Source organism: Colletotrichum abscissum (assembly GCF_030869225.1).
Source record: "Colletotrichum abscissum strain IMI 504890 chromosome Unknown Scaffold_45.1, whole genome shotgun sequence".
In the NCBI taxonomy this organism is placed as follows: Eukaryota; Fungi; Ascomycota; class Sordariomycetes; order Glomerellales; family Glomerellaceae; genus Colletotrichum; species Colletotrichum abscissum.
The window spans coordinates 56,735-81,607 of NW_026850376.1; the positions used below are offsets into that span (position 1 = coordinate 56,735).

Sequence of the window (24,873 nt, forward strand, 5' to 3'; positions counted from 1 at the left end):
CGTAGTGTACGCAGTAGTGTACTGCCGCCTGCGTTGTCAAGTCTCACTTGAGGCGGTGATGACCTGCGTCAGGTCGGGAGGTGAGGCGAGACGAAGCGAGGCGAGTGTCCGTGTGTGTAGTGTCCGACGGGAAACTGGATCTGAATCTGGATCCCTCCCCAAGCCAAGAAACAAAGGGCACGCCGGGAGTTTCGACTGTTCTTGTGAGATGTGTCTGATATTTGGATAGTAAGTCCTTGGCTAAACCGACGGGCATATGCTTCGGAGTATCTGCAGGGACAGAGAGGGGATGAAATAGAGCAATATGAGCACTAAGTTAGTCTCATGCGCCCTGCGAAATACACTCTTCTCACTGATTCCAACTACCTACCTATTCCATCTATCTCTGTCCAAAGTGACGAGTGTGGTCTCGATCTCAAAGTGGACTACTGACCTCACTCCAACGCCCACCCAATGGGAATGCTAGGTCAAAATCGGCGTTTCTCTCGCCGATCACCAGCGCCAAAGTACCGAATCACTTTGCGTTCTCGTCATCCTGCTAGGTAAGCATCGACCGCATCATTTTTCAAACGTCTTTCGGTCTATCAGGTGTAGAAACAATAATCATGTATCTAGGTTCGCATGGCTGGGCGACCCATGTGACGCATAAACGAACAGGCTCAATCTAGGCTCTCACTCATACCACACATGAGAAACACACTGCCATTGCGTTTTTCAATGCGCATATGCCATGCCAGAGATACGATGAATAGTATTGAACAGAACATGGCACGCTGGCTGGAGTGTAAGACGACCCTCGGCCGAAAGCCAATATGTGCGGCTAAGCCACTCCGTAACCCGACCCAATCTAGAATATGTTGGCTGCCCCAAACGCAAGTTGCTGTGGCAAGAGAAAGTCATGATCAAGCTTGTTTACAACACAGACAAGGACGGCATATGATAGTATTGCGTGGTCCACCTCGACATTATGGACCGAGGGCGGATGTGCCTTTGCTGGTCACGACGTGTTGGCGTGACAGCTCAACTGGCATATGAACCCTGCCGATCAAGCGGGGCGTGTAGGGGTACCCGCTTAAGCTATCGATCAAGCGCCCATCTATATCCTGCTCCATGGAACCTCATAGGCACAAGCTCACAAACAACCTGTTATTGTGAGAAATCAGGGTCCGTTGGGGGCCCATTTCGCTGGGTTGGGCTGGCCTGGAAAATGTAGATTACCTTGGAGATATCCGATGGCCCACATGTGCTTGCACAGCACTACACTAACAGAATCGCTGACTCGAGTCATCAGTGCCGCCGACATGGCATTCTGCGAGTGGTAGATTCGTGTGGTTGCTTTAATGCAACGATTTGCCTGGATCCTCACCTTCACCACGACAAGCGACTCTCATTTGTCTTGCATGCTAAGTAGATACTCGGGATAAACCTATGTGCATCAGATGAACCGTGGAGGCGACACCCAAGCATGAGGGATGACCATTTTCAGCACACAGGAGGGGCCGGCACTGGGTGCAGACGAATAACGCAATGTTCCGATGTCACCTCCCAAACAGCATTTCACGGCTCGTTCACGGCGACTCCCATTGAAGTAGACGTATTGTGAAGTAGACGTATTGCATATTTAGAGCCTTGCCCGAGAAAAAGTTCGCCTTCCCTTATCCTGGAACGCCGTTCCACATGTGACAAAACAAACTGGCTGCTCCGTTACCTCCCTCATACATCGCTGTCGTCCGCAAAATATCGTCATCACTCCACCAGACCCTCCATTGTTGTCATTACCGCCGAAGACTGTCCAGGCGGGCCTGAAGGTCGTCGTCGCCGGGATCCGCACCTCCACCTCCACCACCTCCAACTGCTTGGGCAATTCTGCCTTCGGGGACGGCTGCAGTTTGCATCCCGGACGGTGTTTCGCCCAGCTGCACAGTCTATCGTTAGCTGTTGAACCGCCAATGTCTGGATGGGGGTACTTACCGCTGATGTCAAGTCAACTCCAATCTCTTCCAGGACTTGCTCGACAACTTCCTCGCCTTCCTCCTCGGCACCAACATCCATAGCATCATCCATAACGTCGTCCATCATCTCTTGTCTCTGGTCCATAATGTCGTTCTCGCGCTCAAACTCCATTGCGATGCGCTGAAGAGCGGGGAGGTTCATCGATCGGTTCATGGTGCCAAGAGCTTGGGTTGCGCCCTTCATGGCCGTCATCATTTGTTCGTTGGTGCGGTATGTCTGTAAGATGAAGTGTCAGCTAAAGTTTACGAGCCCCAGTGACCGGTTGTGTAATACCTGAAGCCGGAGAGAGATCTTTTGCAGTTGACTGCGCATGCCGTAGAACTTTTCAATGTACCTGCAATGACAGTTAGCCGGTTTGTGCGCCGTATACCCATCGGCTTTGTGACTCCTTGCCTTCTTGTCCGGACCAAATCCTTGGCCTGGATCTTGCAGGCGCCCATCTGTCCCTTCTGAGCACTTTGCTTGATCTGGGTAATCAACTGCTTCTCCTGCTTCTCCAACTTGGTTCGGACCTGATCCAATTCTCGAATCGCCTTATCAAGCATGCGCTGATTCTTGCGCAGACGCTCCGCTGGCGTCATTCGCTTGCCGAACGCCCATTCCAGAATCTAGGCCACAGGGTTAGTGGTCGGTCGAGTCGCGGCGGGGAAAGGTGCGCGCAGCATACATTCATCGTGGCGGCTGGGAACAATCGTTTCCGAGCGGATGAAGCGTCGTGTATCAGAGTGGCAACAGGAAGGCACTCAAGAGATCGATGGTAGCGATTGTGTAGCTATCGTGGAGAGGAGTTGATAGTGGAGGTTGATTGATATTCGGGTTGCCTGGCACTCACGTAACAGGCAAGGGTACGTACAACAGCTTGGCACAGCGTCAGGTAACTTCCAAGGAAACCACAGGTGAGTGGTGAGCGCTGCTCAGATCGGTTGCGCTGACCCGCTGAAAGGTCCGACCAGGTTCCAACTTCCCACCTGGGGGGAAGTGATTAGATAAGGAATGGAAGCGTGGCAGCCCGGCCTCGGATGGCGGCGGCATTTTCCGACTCGAAGTTTTGAGCCAATGGGCGAAGCGCCGCGACAAAGGGTGGTGGGAAATTTGCCGCTCCGCCCAAAATCATGCGCTGAGAGTTCCATTCATGTACGGAGTACATGACGAGCTTCCCTAAAAAACATTCTCGACTTGCTACGCTAAAACCTCGTCGCCTCCCAAACAAATCCCCTTTCTTCCCGTCCTCTAACCCACCTGATTGTTTCTCGACCATGCTGCTTCAACCCTCGACCGACCGAAAATGAGCCAAGATTATTTTTCAAAGAAGGGCAAGGCCCCCATGGACCAGGAGATTGAGAAGGACGACAACGACGCGCCTTACCAACCAGTGCCGTCATCGAGCAGGCCACCGCAATTCATGACCGTTGGATCCGGCTCCACCTCTGCACATGCAGCGCATCTCCAGTCACTACTCGAAAACGATTCTGGCTACGGCGGCAGTATCGCGGACGGCGACGCCATGACTTCCTCCGGCGACCGACACATTCCGACTCCTGTCAATGGCCAGCTCTCCGAAGCTGACCGGCGCAGTCAGGCCGGCGCTATCCACCAGCTGTGGTACAATGCCCACAGGGTGACGCTGGGTCGCTCCATCAACAAGGTCATTGAGCTCCTCAAGGAGTTGCAAGAGATGAACGTGTCCTGGCCAGCCCACTATCCATCTGTCCAGCGAGCCGAGGGAGCCCGCCCTGCCCCTTCACACTCATATTCGACCATCGGCGAAGCCCCCGCGTCGACATCCGCCTCGTCCGTTCCGTCTTCTCCGACCGCTCCCCCATCCTTACGACGATCCTTCACATCGCTAGAAGCGCGCGAGAGTGCCGAGTCGAGCCGTGCACAGGAAAGACGGGCGCCAGAAGAGCCACGACTCGTCACACCTCAAATTGCCCAGGACTTCTCGGTCCTCAAACTGGATCTCAAGCTGGGCTCGCTTCACCAGGCAGAGCTTGTCCACTCTTTGGAGAAGGGGTCCATCGCCTCCCTTTTGGATGGCAAGATCAGTTCCAGCGTTCGACACCTGCTCAACCTCCGTGAACGGATCGAAGATACTTCCAGCAAAGTCTTGATCACTGGTGATCTGAATGCCGGCAAATCGACCTTCTGCAATGCTCTGCTTCGAAGAAAGGTCCTTCCCGAGGATCAACAACCCTGCACGGCAATCTTTTGCGAGGTTCTGGATGCAAGGGAGAATGGAGGCCTCGAGGAGGTGCATGCCGTTCACAAGGACGCCGACTATGACCGCCATAACGAGACCACATACGACGTTTACAAGCTGGCGCAGCTCGAGGAGCTCGTAGTGGACAACGAGAAATACACCCAATGCAAGGTCTACGTCAAGGATGTACGAACCATTGACGAGTCTCTGCTCAACAATGGTGTGGTTGATATCGCTTTGATCGATGCCCCGGGTCTCAACTCTGATACAACCAAAACGACGGCCGTCTTCGCCCGACAGGAGGAGATCGATGTCGTTGTCTTCGTGGTATCAGCTGCCAACCATTTCACTATGACGGCCAAGGAATTCATCTGGGCAGCAGCTGCTGAGAAGGCTTACTTGTTCATTGTGGTGAACGGTTATGACAACATCAGAGACAAGAATAGGTGTCAGAAGATGATCCTCGACCAGGTCCACGGGCTGAGCCCGAGAACGCACAAGGAATCAAATGAGCTGGTTCACTTCGTCTCGAGTAATGCCGTTCCTACAGCTCCTGCGCCACCAGGCGGGCCGTCTGGTGGGGGCAGCGGCGGAGGCGGTGGTGACGACCCTGGTGACGATCCTAAGGGCAAAGGCAAGGACGTTGAGAAGATCCGAGACTTTGAGAACCTCGAGCAATCGTTGCGGAGATTCGTTCTCGAGAAGCGCGCCAGATCCAAGCTGGCACCGGCAAAGACTTACCTGCTCAACATTTTGAACGACGTTCACGTTCTTGCCAACGTCAACTCAGAGGTTGCAAACTCCGAACTTGATCGTGTCGTCAAGGAGCTCAAGGAGATCGAGCCCCAGCTCGAATCCAGCAGAAAGGCCACGGCGCAGGTTGGCGATGAGATTGACAAGATCACCGAAGGGACATGCAAGGAGGTCTACGACTACACGCGGACCACTCTCAGCACGGCTATCGATCATGCTGGGGACAACAACCACGGCGTTCCTTACCGGGGCATCTTCAATGCCTTCGAGTACGCAGAGGAATTGAAGGAGGCCATGATGTCCTACATCCATGAGTCAGTTGTTGCCTGCGAGGAACACGCAAAGACCAAGACGGTCGGTGGCGTGAACGCCATTAAGCAGCTCGGCATTATGCATCTTGGCGACGACTACCAGAGCCTGGTGTTCCGGCCCGACGTCATGTTCAAGAGAAAGCGCGACTCCATGGCACGTAATGTCGACGTCCCCACTGAACTCTGGGATTTTGTCGACTGGCACACCATCGTCCAGAAGCAGGAGAAGGTGGCAGGCACGGGAATGGCTCTCACCGTTGCGGGAGCTCTCGTTCCTCGCATGATGGGTTCCAGCGGCTGGTTGGACCATGCGTTGAGCGCAGCGAAGATTATGGGCAACGACAACTTGCGTCGCCTCATTGTCCCCGCCATCGTTGCAGCTTGTAAGTTTTTCGAATCTCGTTCTTTGCTAGTAGCAGACGAAGCTAACGTCAAAACCCCTTTCAGCATTCGCAGCCGCCGCCTACATCCTCAACCAGATCCCTAACTCTCTACCCCATCGGCTTTCCACCAAGATTGCGGCTCAACTGGAGGCAGTCGACTACGTGCACACCAACTCGACGCGCATCTCGGGCTCAGTCCGCAAGGTTCTCCGCTTCCCTGCTGACAACCTCCGCGTCGGCCTCGAGCAGTCCGTCAAGGACCTCGGCAAGCGCCGCGAGGAGACGCTCAAGGTCCGCCAGGAGAGCGAGGTCGCGCTAAAGTACTTTGGCAACCTCGTCCGCAACAGCGCGCAGCAGAGGACCGTCGTCGAGGGCGTCGACCTGGATGCCCCGCCGCCGGGCGCCGTCGGTGCCGGCCTTCACTGAAAAGAAAGAATGAAAGAAAGAAAAGGACAAGAGCAAGAAAAGAACAATACCCATCTCAATTCCTTGTTTAATGTGGCACAAACTATACCTTACGATAGCATGGAAAAAACGGCGTTTAATTATCCGGTGATTCGAACACTGGGCCTTCCCTCTCGATGTATACCTGAGTTTATATCCCTCCCCCTTTTGCCCTCATGGACTTTTTTTCCGTTTCCTTTCACAAAAGTGTGCTGTTGAGAGCACATCACGATAGGCATGTACGTAGACGCAAAGACAACCTAATTCTCGATACACTTATTGAAACCGTGACTACGTTTCTCAGAGACCCGGAGTTGAGTTTCGATGGCAGAATGCTCATCAGATGCAAGCACTTACAGTATGGAGGATGGAACTCCAGTCCGAATGGTGTATATCAGCTTCAGCTCGGGCCCCAAATCCGAATATGCATCGACGGGCTGATCGGCGGCGGCGGCGGCGGCAAACCTTTGCGCGGTCCAAGGTCAAGTGTCACGGGGGAGAACATGAGGTGTGTTCCGTACAAGATATGTAATCTCCCTACTCCCTCCACTTGCTTACGTAGTGTATGGGCCGTTCAACGCTGCCGAGGCACCGTTCATACCCGGAGCTGTGAACCGGAGCCAGCTAGCGCCGGGGTGCCGCTGGGCCGTTGGGTTATTGGGCCATATTGGATTCCGTTCTCCTGAGAGAGAGATTCCCTCAATGTTTCCTCACCCCATAATGCGGATAACGTTCTTTCGAAGAAGATCTGAGATTAAATTCTACAGCAGCGGTGGAGCCTGCAGGTATCTGTAGCTTCTGGGTGCTGGGATGACGTCTCCGCAGCTATCCGTACCCATGTTGATCCATTGAAAATTTTAGATGAACGCCTCGATTTACGAGATACTGAGGGGTTCGCCTACGGACACATGAATGAAATCTCGTTCACTGTTTAACTCTATCGTTTTGTATTACTAGAGGATTGCCGTAGTATATAGACGCTACCCTACTCTCGAATTCCGCACTATTTAACCTTAACCCTTTTTATAAATTACCTATTTTTTCTTTTATTCTACCCTCTTTCTTATTAAAAAATTATTAAAATCGTAGTTTTAATAGCTTATTAATAAACTAATATTACTATTTAAAAATAAATAACTTATACTTATATATAAATACTAAAAGTCTTATTATTATAAAAATAATAATAAATATATTAAAATACTTAAGAGAGCTTTTTAATAAATTTTTAATATTATTTAAAATAATAATCTTTAAATTATAAAAAAAAGCTAAAGTACTACATTAATATAGCCTTATCTATTTTATTAATATTAATAATACCCTTTTTAATATAAAATATATTAATAATATTTTATAGCTATATTATTATATTTTATAAATCGTACTTAACGTTAATAAGAATGTTAATATTATTTTTCAATTCGTTTCTTAGTTTTTTTTATTAAGGCTATTATTATAAAATTAATTTAATTATTAATATTTTAATAAATATTTTAATTTAACTTAGAGGCTTTTATAATTTTTAAAAAGAGGCTTTTAAAGAACTTATAATTAGACTTTTTATTTATTATAAATAAAACTATTATAATTAAAACTATAGCGTTATAAACCTCGATAATAAATAATTAGTAATATAATTATTTTTTTTTATAATAAGCTTAAAAAAGTATTTTAATTTAAATACTAAATAAGTATTATACTATTTTATTAAAACTATATTCTTATACTTATAACTTAAAAAGAATTAACTTTTTTTAATAATAAGGTACTTAGAATGAAATCTCGTTCATGTGACGAGGTTCATCCAACTTGCAATGAACCAAGACGGCATGCCGGGAAACTCGAGGACTCGCTCCGCTTTGACCGCGCTGCTTTCAAGTGATGAAATCGGGGGTTTAAGCATTACCGGACTTGGATGAGAGGGCGGGGGAATATGCACGCTGCATGTTGCACGCTTGCATTACGGATATGTACTTCGTACCTTACCTTCTACTGCACGCTAGGAGCTGCAGGCACTTTATCTGAGGTTTGAGAGGTCTGGGCCTTACACTACGTAGAACGGTAGCAAAGTTTCCCGGTGCTGCCGCTGGAGCTGGGACTCTGAGTGTTGAGGTCCGCAATACGGAGTACATTGGCCAGATTTGCGATGTGATGGGACGAGAGAGATCGGAGGTTAATATGAGCTGCATCGTCCGAAACAATGACAAATGCTACTGAGGACGGATAACATGCACTTGCAGAGGAGGACCCCTACCGTTGCCCCTCTTTTTCGCTGAACAACGGAACTTCTAGAAAAATGCATAGCGAACTTAGTAGAGGTAGGAAACGAGTCCGAGAAGAGACGTTTGGTGAGAGACCCACGCGTTCGAACGGCTGGTACGGGACCAGTCTCTGGGTAGTGGGAGGAAACGGCAGCGAGAAATTGGGGTGAGAGATTATTCTCAAGCTTGGGGGGACGGCTCTCTATGGTGGTGATTCGGCGAACTTTTTTGATTTGACTCTCATTTCCGCACCTGGGCTTCTTTGGCAAGCAGCCCGTTGTGGGTTCGACGACGGTCATAGCGCATGGCCGAACCGCCGGTGGAGTTACGGTGTACACTAAGATTCGTTGACTGCTTATCCCATTGCGCCATGCGTGTGCTGAGAAACGTCAAACATTGTGGCTTTCGGAAGAATGATCTTGCTGGCACTGGCGATGGCCATTGTTGATGGTCAGTAATTCGCGCACGTGAGAGTGGTTGAACCAGATGTCGTTGGAGCAAGACTCGGAGAGCCTTTCTGCCACCTCCACTTGGCAGCCCATGGAGTCGGGAATCAGCCAGGGTGGCATCATTCAGTGTTCACGTCAAGCCGTGGGAATTTGGCTCAGAGTTTTGCTAAAGTCAGAAAGCTAGGGTCGATCATGTGGTGGCGGGATACGGAGATCATTCCGACGGGACGAACTCTGCTCATCCCCCCCATGGTGCTATTCTTGAACCTGAGTCGTGGCGGGTGTAAGTGGTCGTTCGTCATTATTGTTCCTTTGGCCGTTGAGGTTGGAGGAATGTGAACGTTGCGTATGTCGAGTCCCAAAATATGACACTAACCACTTGTTTGACTTGAGTGAATGGATGGTTCAAAACAACAGCATCCCCCGGAACCTATTCGTCGCATGTCGTCCAACTTGCGACGCAGACATGTTGAAGCAGTTTCAATATCCCGTGTATATTGAGTTCTCCGATTCGTCGAGAGTCGATCCTGTAGCCAATGTCCAGTCAGCGTGGCGTGCAAGTGCAGCCTACTCAGGTTCCGGGACTCCGGCGGCAGCATTGGACGTTTCATTGCCCTTGCTCCCCCGGACCTGCCACGTTCTGCCCGCCCGCCTAGCTGGTGTCTTTCTTTCTTTCTCTCTCTCTTTTTGTGTCTTGTCACTTCGTGCCTTGACCGGTGTCTTGACCTGACTCTTTCTGACCTTTCTCGGCACGGTTGTCGCGTCCAAAATAGTGTCGAGAGGAACTTACGTGGGCTGACGGCGAATGACAAGATGGCGTCGCTTTGTTCCCCCTTAGCAAGCTTTCCAGTAGCGGCAAAGGGTGGCGTAACATGATGGTGGAGGATTAGGGGGCACTGGAATGGAGTGTTTTGTTTGGTCGTTCAACGGCGAAGAAAAAAGACAAAACGGTTCTCGTTGAATTCTTAGGTAAATCGTGACCGTAGCTTGGAAGCCCCTTCCTTTCAGTTTCACCGCTCTAGTTCCTAGTAGGCATCAGTTCGTGGCTAATGAGATGCAGAGAAGGGTGTCTGTTGGAGAGGCCAACATCAACAGAGTTTCTTTGGGCCAGCGATCAGTCCGAATTAGAAGGCTTGGAAGGGACCGATTTGCTGCAGGACGCAGATGCCCCGTGCTCTGCCTCCGTGCCTCTCCACCGGGATGGATGGTGGTCTGTGTTGTACTACTCAAGCGGCAGTCCCAGCGATTCCAGGGTGCGTTGCAGACGATTGGAAGCAGAGGATTGGCTGAGGGGATTGTCATCATGGTTGTTGGAACTTGGTTGGTGGTCGTCCGTCTCCCTTGGTCTTGTTCTAAAGAATTCCCGTTCTTTTCCCCCTTATTAAGGACGTCTGCTGCGTAGACCAAAAAACGATTCCATTCTCGCCCTAAGCCCGCAGACGAGACCCCAAAAGGGAGAAGATCCAGGGGGGGCCCGAGAGCAGCCGGCGCGAGGTGCTTTAGCTTTAAGCTGTATCTGCAGGACCAGTGCGGGTGAGAATAGGTGGTTTAAAGATGGTGGTTGGTTGGAAGTGGTGGGTTCGAGATGAAGTCCAGCGACGATGAGCAGAGGGGAGAAGTCAAAAGTCATCCCTTTGATGCTTAACTAAGCCAATTGGAGTTGGCGAGGAAGGAGACACTTTCTGTTTGGTCCCTTCCAAAATAATCCATTTATGATTTGGTGCCTTCCGTTGTCAAACCCGGTCTTTCAGGCAGGCATGGACCCGTTGCGGATACCTTCCCTTACTGTGTAGACGGTACGTAGTAGACCCCAATCGGCCCTCCCCTGCCAGTCAGAGACACAAAGTTGGGGTTCCCTTCCATTTCGACGAGACTTCCATGACAAGCAAAAGAAGTTCCCGACTGTCGCCTCTTTCTCTCCTATCCGCCCCCCCTTTTCTTCCCGCTCCGTAATACTTTTTCTGCTGTCAACTTATGCGTGTCTTCCAAGCGCAATACTGCGTATCTTCAGCTTGCGACCTTTGCGACTTGGATACATCTCTACACCTAAACTACTTTTTTCTTCTCTCTTCTTTATCCTTATCTCTCTTCCTGTGCCCACCCTACCTTACCTTACTTTCTTTTGGGCCCCTTGTTGTCCTCGACCCTTCAGACCCTTAGCTCTTTAGTCGTACTAGTCCCATCCAATTCTTCATTTACGCCTCTCTTCACGGTACTCTATCCGTACTGCCCTTGCCACGGTCCAGCCGTAATTACACCTTCTCTCCATTCATTTCATCTGGCTGCCTTAGCAGTAGCTGCACGCTCATTTCGAGAGGTACCTTGACCTTTCGTCCCTACCTGTCTGTCTCTCAGTCGTTACTTCCATCGCCTACTTTGGTACTGGGTGCGTAGTCAACCCTGTCTGCTGCACTGCGTTCTCATCCCACGCGTCGACCACCACCTCACCTGCAGCAAACTGGTGCAACAATACGACTTCACCCACCCCCCGAGCCGGCAGACGCGACCTGGGCAGATCAGACTATCATTATCCGTACCTATCCAGAACCTCCCTACGCCCAAGACACCCCTCCGTCTCACTCGGCCTCCACCAAGAAGCTCCCCTCGTCGAGGTCCGTGGCTCAAACACGACCTTTTCCCGCTTTCTCTTTCCTGTCGCATTTCCCATAGACGATTCAAATCTCCCTCCTCAACCCTCGTCTACCTACACAACAAAGGGCCGGACACACTTTCTTCTGCCTGTGTCTCTTTTGTGCTGCCCCTCTTTCTTCACGACACTTCTTGGTGCCCATGTGCAGCTCGCCCATGCCCCTTGGCCTGTTCTACATGTCGCCGCCTTTGCCGCTGCTGCTGTCGCCGCTGCACTCTTCAGCCTTACCCCTGAAAATCGCAATCGCCATCGGTCCGGCCTGCGCATACTAAGCGACGAAAAACCCCCCTTCCGAACCACTTTTTGGTTCTCCGTCTGAATCCACCCGATTTCGCTCTGCGGCCCCCCGGAGACCAGCCTCGCCAACAGCTACCTCCGTACAGCTCCGTACAGCTCCCGGCTCCCAGTCGCAGTCGCAGTAGCAGTCGTAGTCGCAGTCGCCGCGCGCTCGCTCTCCACGCCCGCCGACCACCAGCACTGACGTGGACAACGACAACGAAGACCGCAAACCCTCGTAGCTCGCCAAGTCGACAGGGAGGATGTCGCTCAATGGCCTGGACGACCCCAAGGTCAAGGAGGCCCATGAGGCTGCCGTTGCTGAACCAGGAGGATGGTATGAATCCCTCCCTCTTATCCCCACTGCGAAAGACCGAAACATCTTCTTCTCCGTGCCCGTCACCGCTTGCCAGCTCGAAGTAGCTCGCCGGCTGTACACCGCTTCCCTTATATCTCAATATGCAAATTTCCCTTGTCTCTTTGCTGGCCTTTGAGGCGCTGCTAGATTCACGTAGGCTGACCGACGTCATGAACCATTGCGTAATATAGGTTTCTCCTCAAGTATGCCAGTCGCGATGACGTTGAACTATTGGGTCGCGGGAATGGTGGCATTGTAGAGATCCGGAACAACATCGCTCAATTCGAAAATGACAACGAAGACCACTCGCCCTTATTTGGCTTTCTAAGGTACCGACGCCGGAACGTAATCATCAAATATCTTCCCGAAGATTGTTCTCGACTTGTCCAAGGTGGGTTTGTCTCTAGGCTGTGGCGCACTATTGTGGTCTTTCCCCCATTCCAGAGGGAGATGAAGCTGACTGGGCCTTCTGTCTGTCAATCGTAGCGCGAGTCACTGTCCACTTCAATGCCGTATGCGAGCGGTTTGCGCCGTACAATACCGATTTCTCGATAGCTTCCGCGAAGGAGCTCAAGGATACCAAGCTGTCTGCCGCCTGCTCCTTGCACGCTGCATCTGGATCAACCTCGTCCTCGACCAGCTCTTTGAGACGGAGACGGTTGATGGAGATTGCGGAAGAGGAAGAAGAAGAACAGAGAGCAAGCAAGCGGAAGTCCACCGGTGATAATCTGGTTGAAGACGCGACAGAGGATTTGACAGAAACCCCGAAATCGCCAATTGACGGTCCGCCCGTGACGTTGAACGCCGACCTTGCCAATTCGCCAGAAGAGAGCAAGTTTTCTACATCATTGGAGCCGCCCGAATTTGTTGGCGCCAGACCACCTTCACCTTCGAAATCAGTAGACGAAGGACGTCGCATGTCATCGCAGTCCCTGCGACCCGAGCTTTATTCTTCGTCATCTTATACCTACGGCAAACCCAGAGTCAAACTTGCCCCACGACCATCTCTCGACGTTGCCGGCCGTGCTCGCACCGGAACTGCTGCTGTGGGGGCTGCTTTCCGACCAATTTCGCAGATGCCCTCTGGCTTCAAGCTATTTTCCAAGGGTTCCAAAAAGGGAAAGTCCAAGGAAAATACTCTGGATCCTGCCGAACCAGCCCACCCCGACGAAACAACCGAAATCTCCTTGGCCGCCACTTCAATACCCCTACCCGACGGGGATCCCATTTCCCAGGTTGATGAACCCGTTAGGCCACACACGAGCTCAGGACGACCCACAACGAGCTCGGGCGCTTCAATTAAATCCGCGATGCCGTCCTTCACCACCCTTTCCGCCAAACAGGTCATGACGCCTGAAAAGGCGCGTCTAATGAAGGCCATGCAACTGAGGGAGAAGAAGAAGAAAATGAACCAACAATCCGCCTCCGCCCCTGTTATCGATGCCCCTGCTGAGGAGGTCGCCTCGGAAAAGGCTCAGCCTGTCGAACACATTGAGGAGATAACCGAAGAGACCCTGGCTGCCGAAGCAGATGACGACGTCGAACGTAAGAGACGACTTTCGGTCTCCAAGGCAGATTCAGGCATTGTCGTTGACGCATCGTCAGTGTCTGTCCACACCGACGTGGCCTCTGAGTTCACTCAGAGTGACTCTCATCCTGCATCGCCCATCATAGCATCTTCCGAACCCGACCAGTCGACGAAGGCGTCATCACTTTCCGAATCCACCGAAGAGACAGTAAAGGAGCTCGAGGAAGAGAATCTTGATGCTGATATGGATATGGTTGAGGCACACGAGCAAGTCGAGCGGGAGGCGGAGGTTGAGCAAGCTCATGTTATTGAAGAGGCTACGGCCCCTGAATCGAACGAGCCCAAGGCCGATACCAGTGAGAAACAGGACGATATCGAGCCGGTGGTTGAATCCACCCCCACGATTCAAGACGTAGTCACCGACCCCACCGAAACCAACCCAGTCGATGTTCCCGCACCCAAGGAAGCTCTACCTGCCGACGAGAACTCGATCGAGGACAAGGAGGAAACCCTCGCTGTCATACCACAAGGACTTGATGTCGAGCAAGCGGAAACCACTGGACTCGCCCAGCCCATAGAACCACAAATTGAGACTGAGAAGGTAGCAGTCGAGGCTCAACAACCCAAATCGCCCACCTTTAGCTTACCAATCTCCAAGTTTTCCACGAGCCCAACTCAGCCAAAGGCTCCCGTCGAATCGACGAAGCCGACTCCGCTGGATGTCAGCGACACCGTTTCTTTGCCGGCGGAAGTATCACCCAAATCGCCGCTATCTCCTCGCTCGCCTGGACTCAGAGTTCCTCGGTCCAAGTTCTCGACCCAGGATCTCAGGTCGGCTGCAACTGTCGAAGTTCCCACCATCGTGTCGCCTGAAGAACAGGCACCCACAGAGCCACTGCCCACTGCTGAAGAGGAAAACGACAGTGTTGCTGAGGAGACTCCGGTAGCCTCGGAGGCGTCCAAGCGAAGATCGCTCGTTGAACCGATCCGGACCGATCTGGAAGTACTCGAGAAGCGCGCAAACGACAACATCTCTGACGATGAGGACTTGTTAGATGAGCTGCATTCTGCTACAGTTGAGCAAGCACAGCATATAACTGTATCCAAATCGCCCATTACCCCAGTGTTTCCCAGCCCGACGATTCAGAACGCTAGCAGGCCGACGTCGCGCGGAGTTGTTCGCACCATTTCGAACCCAGTGCGGGGGCTCACGGCTGCAGATGTGGCTCAAGCCCAAAGCCAGAGATCAATCTCATCTGGCGCAGCCTTTCTGCACAAGATTACGCAGCAACAGGGCAACAATCACTTGAAGCCAAACCAGCCTAACAAGATTGGATCTAGCATCTCCCAACGTATCAAGGCTCTGGAAAAGCTGTCTGCCCATGCACCCGGTGTTGTCGAAGCGGACACAAGTAGTCTGAAGGCTCCGAGGCCATCCTCAGCATTCTTCGCCGTTAAGAGGGGAAGCGTCCGGGATCCGCCATCTCGTTCCCCTTCGGTTGTCGACAGGACGAGGCCTTCGACACGTGGCGCCAGTCCTGTCCCCCCTATTATGGCCGAGTCTGTAGAGTCATCTCCGGAGACTGCAGGCCGGGGTAGATCGGGGTCCATGGCAAACAGGCTCTCAATGTTTGAGATGCCTGGCAGCAATCCGCCCAGGGGCCGCCCAGAATCCATCTCCGTTACGGCGCGAATCATTCGCGACCCCAGCCAGGCTGGTAAGGCGCCGGAGCCGCCCAAAAACCCTTCCGAGTTCGAACGACTCGACCTTAAGGTGTCGCCTTTAGTTGTCGATCATCAGAAGGCTGAGCTCCCGCTCCCGCCAGCCAATCTGGCCACAGTGGAGCCCTTCAAGGAGACTATCCAAGAGCGAAGACTGTCAAAGGAGAAGCGCCGCTCTCAGTCCATTGACCCAAAGGATGATGTCGAAGAAGCTCCGAGGCGCTCGTCTCTCAGCATCATGAAGGACTTCATCAAGGACCGCCGCAAGTCACTCACTTCTCCCTCCACAGAGGCGTTGACCGCTCCTCTCCCCATGTCTCCTGGCTCAAAGTCTCCCTCAAGACCCCCTTCTACTCACGCGAATTCTGGTGGTCACAGCCGCCGTCTATCGATCAGCAGTCGTCGATCTTCCATTAGCAAGGAGAACGATTTGAGCGGTGCCATGTCTCCGTCCATGTTTACTGAGGGCAGCGGCTCTGGCGACGATAGCAAATCCACTGCTAGCGACAAGAAGAAGGGTCGCGCGGGTCGGTTCATGCGTCGCCTCTCGTCATCCCTGAGCAGTGCTGGGCGTGGTAAGACCATGACCCCGACTGCCATCTCTCCTACAGTTCAGGAGGAGGACGCATCAGAGGTGGCCCGCCTCCAGCAGCCTACCATCGAAGCTTTCATGGGAGATGTCAATGTCCAATTTCCAGATAACTTGCTATGGAAGCGTCGCAGCATGTGCCTGGACTCCCAAGGGTTCTTGATCTTGAGCGCCGTCGCCGCTGGCAACGCCGCCAAGAACAAGCAGCCTACAGGTGCCGGTGTCAAGAGATACCATCTCTCGGACTTCCGGGTGCCCTACATCCCCGACATGGAAATTCAGGAGCTGCCTAACAGCATTTGCCTTGACTTGGTCGAAGGCTCCGGCTTGCAGGTTGCGTGCGAAGATCGCGCCGGCCAGATGAATGTGCTGCACAGTAAGTCAAGGCATGGTCGCCAGATTTTCCACATTCATGCTAATAGATATTTAGTTCTTCGAGACGCGCATCAAAGCCACAGTTCCTTCGGGCAGTAAACACAATGGCGATACCCACCTACATTACTTTATCAAACCTTGGGACATACTTTTGCCCACCCTTTTCTATTATACCCCAAACTCTTTTTGACTCTTCTCAAGTACCCATTACCAACACGCCAACCGCCTTTCCTTTTTGTCAACATACCTTCTTACCATCGACCTCAACTCGCTCGCATGGTTCATTGCCTGCCTTCACAGCTCCAACATAACAACATACACCCAATACCAAGCGAGAGCAATGAGCGTCCGAAACGGAAGTAACTCATTCGCTACCCACTTCACACGTACCCTCACGCCTTCTATTATCAACAGGCAATAATTTCATGGCCAAACGCCATTTACACACACACACACTTGTGATTTCTTAATTTTTGCACTTCGCTTCAGTCAGGAAATGATACCACCCCTCAACCGGGGATTGTTCAGTTTGGAGACGCGTCATTTTTGGAGGAAGGGCCGGCGTGTGCTTGAAAGAGAACTCACTCAACGACCGGCCCCGGAGAGACGGAAGAGAAAAAGTCGAAGAAGAGGATCGCTTTTCTTTTGCAGGATCCAATCTTTGAGTCGGCTGGCGCGTTTGACGCCTCCTGTGTGTAGGAAAACTTCTGGACTGTACATACTACCCACCATCTCGGCGAAGAACAGCTGGAAGGTTTTATCTTGAGATAGACTTGGCCGGTTCTCTGCGGAGGCGTCAAAATGAGATGCAGATATCTGACTTCACCCTGGTGCTCCTTCTTCGTTATAGTTTGACAGTGAAGGTGTGGTGTTTCGGTCTTGTTTTGACAACACTCAGTTTCAAGGTAGGCTAAATGAACGAGTGCTTTGGGCTTGCATCGGCTGGCTAACCTTGTGGCACAGAAAGGGGACACGACAGAGTTGAAAACTAGTCAAAGTCACAAGCAGGGTACAAATTGATCAATGCAAGAACGGGTCTTTTGGAGGTCGTAACTATCGCTCGGAATGCCAATGGTCCACTCATCTCGCTCGCACGTCTCAGTAATGGGCATGCTTCCAGATCTCCAACGATCCCCAGTCATATCAGGAACCTGTCTGCCCCTATTCTCTCCTTCCACACTCTCTCGGATAGGATGTGGCAGCAGCCTGGCTCGTCGCCAATCGTATCGTTTCCAGCCTATGCGCGTATGCACTTAACCAAGCGCACCCAGCATCGCTCTGTCCTCCTAGTCAGATACCCTCCAGTTTCCGTGTCGCGGAATACAACTTTGTATGCCTCTTGTTCGTGGTCGTTCCAGGAGGAGCAGTGGCTACCTACGCTCGATATTAGTCAAGCGTTTTTTGGTCTCATCGTGAGATTGGCGAGAAGGAAGGAAGAGAAAGGAACGGCTGTCTTACCAGATTTGATTTTTTTCCCCGCAAGTGCTGGACGTTTGGAACAGGATTCGAAACGGTCACTCGTGAAGTTCAACCAGGAGGGATTTGAGCATTGCTTAGTTGTTATTATTGGCCGTACGGTTCGCACGAGCCTGCTGACGCGCCATCTGGCGACGCATGTTGCGGTTCTGAGGGGGGAGGCCAGTCGTCATGGCAGGCTCCTGCTGGTATCCGACACGAACGACATGGCCGTCGCGGCCGCGAAGCTCTCCGACGACGCGATCAATGGCCTCCTGCGCCTCGCGGCGCTGGGCCTCGGCGCGCTCCTCGCGACCCATGAAGAACATTCTGACGCGGCGGCGGATGAGGGGGATCCAGCCACCGCGGGGGCCGTACTCGCCGCGGAGGAGGCGACCGGTCCAGACACTGATGTCGAGGAAGTCGTCGGTGAGGTGGTCGGTGTACCAAAGGCAAGGGATCCAGCAGCAGCACATGGCGGAGATGAGGATTCCCAGGGGGATGGAGAGAGCGAGGGCCTTGGCGATGTTCAACAGCCAGTTGCCCGATGTGGAGAGGACCCAAGCGCGGAGAGCTTCGACTTCCTCGGTGGTGGTAGGCATTGCTGCGGTTGCGATGGATGTTGTTGACGATGAGAAGAGGCTTGTTGGAGTTGAGATTGTAGTCGTTGTGGGAGTGTTGAAGGAGGGAAGGTAAGGGCCTTCGCCCTGCCAGAGGTTAGGCATCGTTGGAGCAGAGGGTGGGAGGCGGACGGGCAGCCGGTAATTCGAGCAGTGGAAGGCGGGAGGAACCTGAGGTTGAACTTCGAAATCGCGAGAATCGTGAGAATCGTGAGAATCGTGAGCGCAGAGACGGTGCTGCCCGATGGTATCGAAGTTATCAATGGGAAGCGCGGACGTGGGTACCGTACATTGAATGCGTTGGAACCAAGGGTATTGTCTAGAGATATATGTTAGAGGATCGGTGTGATTAACTGGGAGGACTAGCACAAGAACTCACAGCTTTTGATGAGAAGAACTCTGATTCTTTGAGCAAACACAGGAGGAGAGGGATTCGATTATTGGTGTTTAAGCAGAGTGTTCGAGAGTATTCGAATGGATTATATGGGTTTGTTGAAGCTAGAAGCCTCGCATGCAATCGATGGACGGATGTGAGCGTGTGGGTGGGTTTTGGTGACCATGAAAAGAACAACATCTGGGTGGAAGAGTATAAAGGCTCGAGGTTTTTTGGGTACTCAACTGTGAGGAAAGGATATGTATGTGATGGAAGAAAGCAGCCTTCAGATGACGAAGGAGTCAACAATGGAAGAACCGGAAAAGGGAGGCAGGTACGCTATAAGGTAAAGAGGCAAGAACGACCTTCCTACCTTTACCCTCATGTTGTATTGCGTATCTACGAAGAATGGAGCACCCAGCTGATGTACGATATATCTGTGTAGAAATATACACCATACCCCATGAGAAGAGAAGCACCTACATGGCCAGAACACTTGGTACCCAAAGATCACAAATAACGCTTATTCTCCCCCAGAAACCCGGATATAGCCTCCCAAGCAACCCCCCTCCGCATCCCCGTCTCATCATCCCATGATGAATGAAGCCCAACGAGCGTCCCCGTCTTCCTGTCGACCAGCGGTGCGCCGCTGTGACCCCAGTACGTCCAGCAAGAATGCATTAGCGCCCCGATCTCCGAATTATCCTGCGGGTCCTGGCCCTCGGCGCAGCCCCTGAACGTGCCGGTGCTGAGGTGGAGGACGTTGTAGTCCGTCTTTGTTCCCGGGACAGCCGCCTCGAAGTCCTCGCTGCCCGGGTGGCCGACGCAGATGAGTCGGGCCTTCAAGGCGGGCGGTGAGGGGGAGAGGGTCACAAAGGGGAAACTCCCTGAGTGCGGTGGTGATGATGATGATGATGTCGGTCCCGAAGGTGGCGGAGATTGTTGTGCTGAGGTGATTTTCAACAGGGCCAGGTCTCTCTTGTCATCCCATGCTAGTGCTTTGGCTTCGACTACTTGGCCTGAAGCAAAGAGAAGCCAGTGGCTTTTGGAATCGTCAAAATCGTCAACGGTCTCGGCGATGCAGTGGGAGCAAGTGAGGAGAATGCCGTTGGGTGAGATACAGACTGCTGTGCCTGCTTCTTCCTGGGCAAAGACCAGAGTTGCCATGACTGATGAGGCTAGTCCTTTTCTTTCCATGTCTTCTGGGATATCAAGTGGTGTGTCTCTTAGTAATTGACGCTTCTTTAAGAGCAGCTGAATGCTTTTCTTCCCTAAGTCTTTGAGTTTGAGGCCGGCGTGGAGGACTTCTGGAAGAATATGCAGGCCTTCCACCGACAAGCCTGTCGTACTGTATTCAGGTTCCATGATGATAGAGTTAAGATTGTTGTTTGTAGTTTGGGATAGTCCCGAAGAGGCGGCCGCTGCTTCGTCCAATCTCGCTGTTTGTCTCTTCCTCCTGGTTGAGACTGCGGGTCTCCGTGTTTCCTCCATTATCACAATGCCGGGGAGGGGGTTCAGTAATGATATCAATCAACTGTAAAGAATCACCGGAGGATAACACCGAGTCGATGCTGAAGTATTAATTCGATAAGGCATTGGGCCGCAGGATTTGGACATTTCGAGGGCGGTGAGGCTGCTGCCTAATTTTACCGTGATTGGCTAGCCTCAACGGCACTTAGATCCGAAAGTGAAGTCAAAGTAGATATCAAACATTATTGGTTTGTTTTGCGGATCGAGAGCGTGGTTGGTATTTTATTAGCCATCAACCTGCTTCTCTGTCCATTCGCTAATAAGATTCTTGTAGTCCTCTGGGCCGTATGGTTCAGATGCCTCAGCAATCACGCCATTCTTCCTGTACACCTTTAACCCCAGATCGCCCACCAGCTGGTCGATATACGGCACAGCATCAAAAACAAAGTCTGGGAACTTGTCCCCGTGCCCGGCAGGGTACCTCCATTTGCAGAACCGACTGTGAAGCGCAGTCTCGTACCGCAGCTTTTCCATCGTCTCAGCACTTATTATGGCCTCGGTCACTGAGGGCATCTGGTCATGGAAGTAGGCGTCGATCCATAGTGATTGTACGTGGGAGATCATCGCCACGGTGAAATTCATCAACACGCCCGCGAACGCAATGTCGCGGTGTGCCAGCAGCTTGGCAGACGGCGGTACCATGAAGCGATGGAGCACGTACGGCGTGAGGGGTGTATACGGGTTGACGGCGTCTTTTGTCGAGATGCCTTCATCCTCGACGAGTGCCTTAAGCTTCTTGTTCTGAACAGGCTGATCCTTGAGACGCGGCCATTTCTCGAAAATTTCCTTGTCGATAGTCTCAATCATCTCGGCGGGCGGGAAACTTTCTGCAGAAGGCTTGTGCGGGAGACCGAGCTCCTTGTCGATGCCTTCGGGCAGGAATTTTATAGGCTGGAATTGCTTCCACCCGGTTGCGCAACAAAGAACGTCTGATGCCAGGGAAGAGCCGTCGGAAAGGTGGACGGTGCCTGGCGATAGCTTCATCAGGTCGGCAATATGCACCTTTACTGTCCCGTTGCGGATGAGATCGAAGAAATCCGTCTCGTAGTTCAGGATAGAGAAGCTGGAAGCCGTAAACATGGCCTCGCTCCACGGTTTCAGCTTCTTCAGCTCCGGGTCCGAATCAAACCTGTTCAGGGTAATGACATCGTTGCCGAGGACGCTCCAGAAGTTATTGGTGATGCCGCGGCCGATCGCCGTGCCGTGATAAAAGTTCCTCGTCTTGACGTATCCATCGGCGTCGCCCCAAGAACAGGGGCTGAACCATGTAAGGGCGCGTGTATGAACGAGCTTTTCTAGCCACTTCTTCAAGGGCGTGACATATGGGGGAGCCATCCATACTGGACCATGTCCGGATTCTACATTCTATTAGCATTGGTTGTAATGATTTTGCGGTGGTCATCTCGAGATACCTCTAATCACCCAATTCACATTGATGCCCTTGATCGCGTAGGCGTATACGAGATCCCAAGCTGATTTGGTACCACCAAATACCGTCACGGATTTTGCTGATTCCAGAGTGTCTGCGTGCTGAAGAAAGTCTTTGCTGTGGAAAATAGGGGCACCAAACGTCTCTTGGCCTTTGAAATCGGGGAGGAAGGCTTCTGAAGTGAGACCAGTTGCAACAACTAGCTTCTTTGCGAGGACCTGAACCTCGCCACCGTCCTCGCCGTTCACAAGAGTCAGGACCCAGCCGCCGCTCTCTTGATGCTCCGCCGAGAGAAGCTGATGCTTGAAGCGGATCTTGTCAAATATGCCAAAGGTCTCGGCGTACTTTAACAGATAGTCATGCAGCACTTGGCCGGGAATGTGATCTCCGGGCAAGATCCCGAAGGTCTCCGGATCCATGGGGAAGTCGGGGTACTCGTAGGTTCCGAGCATGTTGTTGCTCTTCAGCCCCGGGTAGAGACGGTGCTCGGCCCATACTCCGCCGGCGGTCGAGGCTTGCTCGAAGAGTGCCAGCGAGTGTTGGGGATGGAGCTGGTGGTGAGTCTTGGCCGCCGCTAGACCGAACCATCCTGTAGACTCGGCTTCAGATTGTGACCTTCGTTGGTGGTTTAGGGGGATGTTACTCACCGGCTCCGATAACGACGAAGTCGAGAGTCTCCATTGTGTAGAGCGGGATCGGTTCCGAGCCCCCGAGGTCGATGCTTCTGAGACAATTGAACAAATATTTTTTCGAGGCGTTTATTTCGAGGCGAAGATCCTACCAGTGCGGGAAAAGGGTTGGGCATGCCTTCCTCGCATTCTGAATTGCGAATAAGCACTAGAATTCTGTCAGAACCCCTGGCCTGCAGACGAATATGGGAATATTGGGTCTTTCTTGGCCAGCTGCATTAATGATTGATTTGGCGTTGGTTGGTCTTCTGGCATCTGCATCCTTCGTGGATTTGGGTTCCATATCCGAATGGCCAACATTGAGTGCTGATTCGTCAATGGTCGGGAATTCTGCATGCCCCCCTTGCTGTTTCCATCTCCCACGGCATTTATCAATTCTTCAAGAAGTTGTCCATCAATTTGCCGGCCGGCGACTTGCAGTGGAGCAGCATTGTCCGAGTATGAGCATCCTGCTAGCTGAAAAATAGCGGCACAAATAGTGATCAAGGCTCAAGCCTCAAAGAATCCCGTACCTATGAAGGATCTTGATGGGAACTGCGCTCAGGCGGAGTCAAGGATGCCCTGACGTCTAGACCCAGCCGGAGGCGTTCCCCGGATGACAAGTTACTGTTAGCACAAAGATAAAGACCCACTGAACTAGATGGGATGGCAGCAGGGCCGTTGACTCGTGGTGGACTCGTGGCGGAGGAGGACTGCCTGTCACGTCTAATTCGCCGGTTGCGCAACACTGACAATTTGACAAGGAGGCTGTCTATGGCAGATCGAACTGCGTCGGTTTGGGAGGTTTGTGGTAATGAACAGCATAGAGGTGAGTAAGGATGCTTTTTGACTGCAAGATAATGAAGTTTGCTGAAGTCAGATGCTCGTGCCGAAACAATGTTTCTCCAGGATGAACCCCTTGGGGTACCGTCGCGGTGGTACGTAGTTTAACAACCTCAAGACGGTTTAAACCTATGGGACGGTGAAGTGTAACAAGTCATCCATTTTCGGGATACAAGCACGACCACTAAAGCATCTCTGTCCGACTGTCGCTCTTCTATTGGAGACTTCTTCAACGCAGGTACCACTCGTCATTCTGAAGATATCCACAGTCGTTGACACGGCTCGCAAGGGTCCTATCCCCGGCGCCGCGCTTTCTGACCCCAGGTGTTGGCCCACGGCCATGTAACCCTCGCGAGTCAAGGCCGTGCCCCTGGCCCATAACACTTCTAGCCAACGACAGACTAACAATTCGACAGGGCTGCTAGTTGATGTTCGGAACTTCCGTAATATCAGATATGGTGTAAATGGTCACTCTTCTGGGACACAAGACTCATGTCAAGATATCTAGCAAAAGATCACGAAAATATGACCAGTATTCAGGCCTGGAAAAGGGAAAGGGGTAAAGTAACTGAGACGTCACAGACAAGTTAAAGCCTGGTTCTAAGGCGATGGTCGCGCAGGATAGCTCCAGCGCTGAAGCATAAGCATGGATGTGCTTTCAAGAGGGTCGTGTTTGCCTTGCCATCACGCTGAGCTAATGATCTGCCGACATTGTCTACGTGCATTAGCATTGGGATTGGTCGTATTGGGCATCATTATGGTGGCAAAGGCCGACGCTTGACCATATCGGTAGTCTGGACCTTCGACGAGCCGCATCGATGTCGGCCAGAAGTCTGTTAGCTTTCGATCAAATGCCATCAAGATAACATATCCGTATCCGTAGAAGGGGGTGCTTCACCAAGCAAGCGGCGAGCGGGACTTGCAACCGCCGTTAGTGCTTTCTCCTGAACATAGTGGCGAGCCCATTTCGGCAACTTATCGTAATATGGAATAGTCCACTTGCTGTCTCAGCCTCTCTGCCTGACAGCTGGTTGATTACCTATGTACTCTGTACAATTATGTATCCGTACAGCAGACAATTGACCGGCGCAAAATCTACTCTGAAATTGGCCGGGGATTCCAAGTCGCTGGCCCGGGCTTCTTATCGTCCGAACTCCTCGCGCTTGTTCGTCTCAATCATCACCTTCATCATCATCACCGGTTCCGTCAGCCGTGTGTAACCAAACCACCCACTAGCTATTCGCACGTACTTTGGGTTTGCTAGGGCATGTGGTTTGTGTTTCAGCGAGGGGAACGGATATGCACGTAAGCGCACCCTTTCCCAGCACTTCCCACGAGCCGCCCATGCCGCTTGTGTCCAAGTCAAAGTCTCCGCGGTGACGGGGGAATGCGACATAAGTATCGACATGCGTACGCCTCCCATCCAATTCCGGGACCCCGGTCCCTTGCCCTTGCTGGGTTCGTTCTGTAGTAGCTGCGATCTGCATAGCTGAAAGGCAGGGCCCTCGACGACCTATTCCCCAAAAGTCTTATCTGGGTTTCACTGCTATATACCTTGCCTGCTCTACGGAGTACTCCACCTGGCATTACTCTTGAAGACGACTTTTCCCCTTCTTCTCTACTCCATGCTATTAGACTCG

At 52.1% G+C, this 24,873-nt stretch overlaps 7 protein-coding genes across 7 annotated transcripts; 3 read left to right on the plus strand and 4 right to left on the minus strand.

Annotated features, from left to right (window-relative positions):
• Positions 1–1,775: 1,775 nt before the first annotated feature.
• On the minus strand, positions 1,776–2,686 carry CABS01_13432 (uncharacterized protein; the record flags this gene model as incomplete). The annotated part of the gene is made up of 5 exons (XM_060546775.1): positions 1,776–1,916; positions 1,972–2,229; positions 2,287–2,334; positions 2,421–2,621; positions 2,681–2,686. 5 exons carry the CDS (start codon positions 2,684–2,686, stop codon positions 1,776–1,778), a joined length of 654 nt encoding a protein of 217 aa, XP_060394835.1.
• Positions 2,687–3,298: 612 nt separating this feature from the next.
• Positions 3,299–6,086, plus strand: CABS01_13433 (transmembrane GTPase fzo1; the record flags this gene model as incomplete). Its single annotated transcript, XM_060546776.1, has 2 exons — positions 3,299–5,660; positions 5,725–6,086. The coding sequence occupies 2 exons, from the start codon at positions 3,299–3,301 to the stop codon at positions 6,084–6,086; spliced, it is 2,724 nt and encodes a 907-aa protein (XP_060394836.1).
• Positions 6,087–12,006: 5,920 nt separating this feature from the next.
• Positions 12,007–16,414, plus strand: CABS01_13434 (uncharacterized protein; the record flags this gene model as incomplete). Its single annotated transcript, XM_060546777.1, has 4 exons — positions 12,007–12,176; positions 12,293–12,492; positions 12,588–16,316; positions 16,371–16,414. 4 exons carry the CDS (start codon positions 12,007–12,009, stop codon positions 16,412–16,414), a joined length of 4,143 nt encoding a protein of 1,380 aa, XP_060394837.1.
• Positions 16,415–17,868: 1,454 nt separating this feature from the next.
• On the minus strand, positions 17,869–18,495 carry CABS01_13435 (uncharacterized protein; the record flags this gene model as incomplete). Its single annotated transcript, XM_060546778.1, has 1 exon — positions 17,869–18,495. One exon carries the CDS (start codon positions 18,493–18,495, stop codon positions 17,869–17,871), a length of 627 nt encoding a protein of 208 aa, XP_060394838.1.
• Positions 18,496–19,273: 778 nt separating this feature from the next.
• CABS01_13436 (AT hook domain-containing protein family protein) lies at positions 19,274–19,930 on the minus strand (the record flags this gene model as incomplete). The annotated part of the gene is made up of 1 exon (XM_060546779.1): positions 19,274–19,930. One exon carries the CDS (start codon positions 19,928–19,930, stop codon positions 19,274–19,276), a length of 657 nt encoding a protein of 218 aa, XP_060394839.1.
• Positions 19,931–20,518: 588 nt separating this feature from the next.
• CABS01_13437 (uncharacterized protein) lies at positions 20,519–22,403 on the minus strand (the record flags this gene model as incomplete). The annotated part of the gene is made up of 3 exons (XM_060546780.1): positions 20,519–21,651; positions 21,706–22,311; positions 22,370–22,403. 3 exons carry the CDS (start codon positions 22,401–22,403, stop codon positions 20,519–20,521), a joined length of 1,773 nt encoding a protein of 590 aa, XP_060394840.1.
• Positions 22,404–22,596: 193 nt separating this feature from the next.
• On the plus strand, positions 22,597–22,878 carry CABS01_13438 (uncharacterized protein; the record flags this gene model as incomplete). Its single annotated transcript, XM_060546781.1, has 1 exon — positions 22,597–22,878. The coding sequence occupies one exon, from the start codon at positions 22,597–22,599 to the stop codon at positions 22,876–22,878; it is 282 nt and encodes a 93-aa protein (XP_060394841.1).
• Positions 22,879–24,873: the final 1,995 nt, after the last annotated feature.